The 1,729-nt window shown below is 53.3% G+C and overlaps 1 protein-coding gene across 2 annotated transcripts; it reads left to right on the plus strand.

Annotated features, from left to right (window-relative positions):
* Positions 1 to 82: 82 nt before the first annotated feature.
* Positions 83 to 766, plus strand: KVP18_001362 (uncharacterized protein; the record flags this gene model as incomplete). Of its 2 annotated transcripts, none has more annotated exons than XM_067951304.1 (1): positions 83 to 766. In XM_067951304.1, the coding sequence occupies one exon, from the start codon at positions 83 to 85 to the stop codon at positions 764 to 766; it is 684 nt and encodes a 227-aa protein (XP_067807376.1). The 2 variants fall into 2 exon arrangements, with proteins under 2 accessions (XP_067807376.1, XP_067807377.1); XM_067951305.1 differs by having other exon boundaries at positions 197 to 766.
* Positions 767 to 1,729: the final 963 nt, after the last annotated feature.

Below are 1,729 nucleotides of genomic sequence, written 5' to 3' on the forward strand. Positions count from 1 at the left end.
CGCCGACCACCAAGCCGCTCAGGCCGTCCTCCCTAAGACGCACCTCCCAGACCGCCTCGAATCTGGGAGGTGGTTCTCTAAAATGCAGCTCTTGGCGCATAAACCTGCGAGGTCGCCGTCCGCCATTTCAACTTTGTCCCACGGCACCACACTCATGACACAAGGAACTACGTTCCTGCCGGAGTGTGTGCTGAGAATGTACGTCTTCCAAGGAAAGAATTTCGTAAAGCAAACACCTGAGGGCGTGGACGCAGCAAGACATCATCCGTTTGTCCGAGTCGGGCTAGGTCCGCAGGAGTACGACACGAAGGTAATCGTTAGAGGAGAGGCGACCCCTCTGTTCAACGAGTGGATTATGTTCGACTACAGGCGGGAACGCTACGTGACGTTCGAGTGCTACGACAGAGATGCTTTAGAGAACAATGCTATCTACAACGGCAGCGGCAGCCTAGACCTGATGGACTTCGTTCAGAGCAAGCAACGCTCCAAGAACTTCGAGATCAAGCTCTGGAGAGCCAAGAAGGGCGGGAAGAAGGATGATGTGGGCACTCTACTTGTGCACCTCGAGTTGACGGGCGAGGTGTCACTTCACAGCGGATCTAGGGCCTGGCGACTGGAGGACTACGAGGGGGGTGAAATTGTCGCTGCGACCCGAAAGACCACCAGCACCAGCACATCGAGCAAGAACACCAAGTCAAAGAGGTCGTCCAGCCAGAGGCACTCCTCACACAAGATGTCAAGCCAGAGCTCAAGCCAGAAGCAATAAATGATCATGACTGCTTTCGAAATGTGGCGCAAACACGATAAGTAAACACCACGTCAAGCCTTAAATGGTGTTCCAGGCGCGTCAGCAACGTCTGAGGTACTTGCCGCACCGGCGTCCCTAGCAACACTTCCTAAACCTGTTGTTAGGTCCTGGTATGTTATTCCACGCGATGGCATGCAGAGCGTTGGGATATCCGAGAGGATGGGTAGCGGGTGCAGGCTGCACGTACACAGGCTGCACGTACACAGGCTGCACGTACACAGGCTGCACGTACACAGGCTGCACGTACACAGGGTGTGGGTGTCCATACCCAGGGTATCCGTAGTCAGGATTTCCATAAAGATTCTCGTGACAAAGAATGTTCCGACTCGCATCCGGATTCTTCGCGGGTGGCACTAGTTTGAGGGGTTAATGTGAAGGTCCATCGCGTCTCGAGCCTGTTCTATGGCACTGGGGATCCGCGAAGACCGCGGAGGTCAGACAGAGCATCTAAAACAACAACGAGACACAAAAACAAAGCAGTAGTGAGGTATTGCATTGGGAGGTAATGCAGCCCGTCTGAAGGCTGTTTACACGACTCTCACGGCACCTGTGTTCGTGAGAACAAGGAAACCATGGACCCAGTGCCCTGCCGGAACTATCGTGCGTAGAGAAGATCCCTGTGGACCTGGTTGGGGATCAGTGTCTGGCGAATCGAATGATCTCACGCTCTGGCCGGCGGGTTGGGACCTGGATGCAAGATGCCTTATTGAAGAGATGCGTTCAGCTACATCGTCTGTTGGTCAGTCTAAAGGATGAGCATCATTGATGTCAGGCAAAAAGTTATCATTTGGTATCTCTGCCTTCTGGTATGCTAGTCAGTCTGAAGGATGAGCATCATTGATGTCAGACAAAAAGTTATCATCCGGTATCCCTGCCTTCCGGTATCCCTGCCTTCTGGTGCTAGTCAGTCTGAAGAATGAG

Source organism: the organism of the source record quoted next, assembly GCF_019968955.1.
Source record: "MAG: Porospora cf. gigantea A chromosome Unknown PgA_NODE_6138_length_1729_cov_387.035, whole genome shotgun sequence".
Classification (NCBI taxonomy): domain Eukaryota; phylum Apicomplexa; class Conoidasida; order Eugregarinorida; family Porosporidae; genus Porospora; species Porospora cf. gigantea A.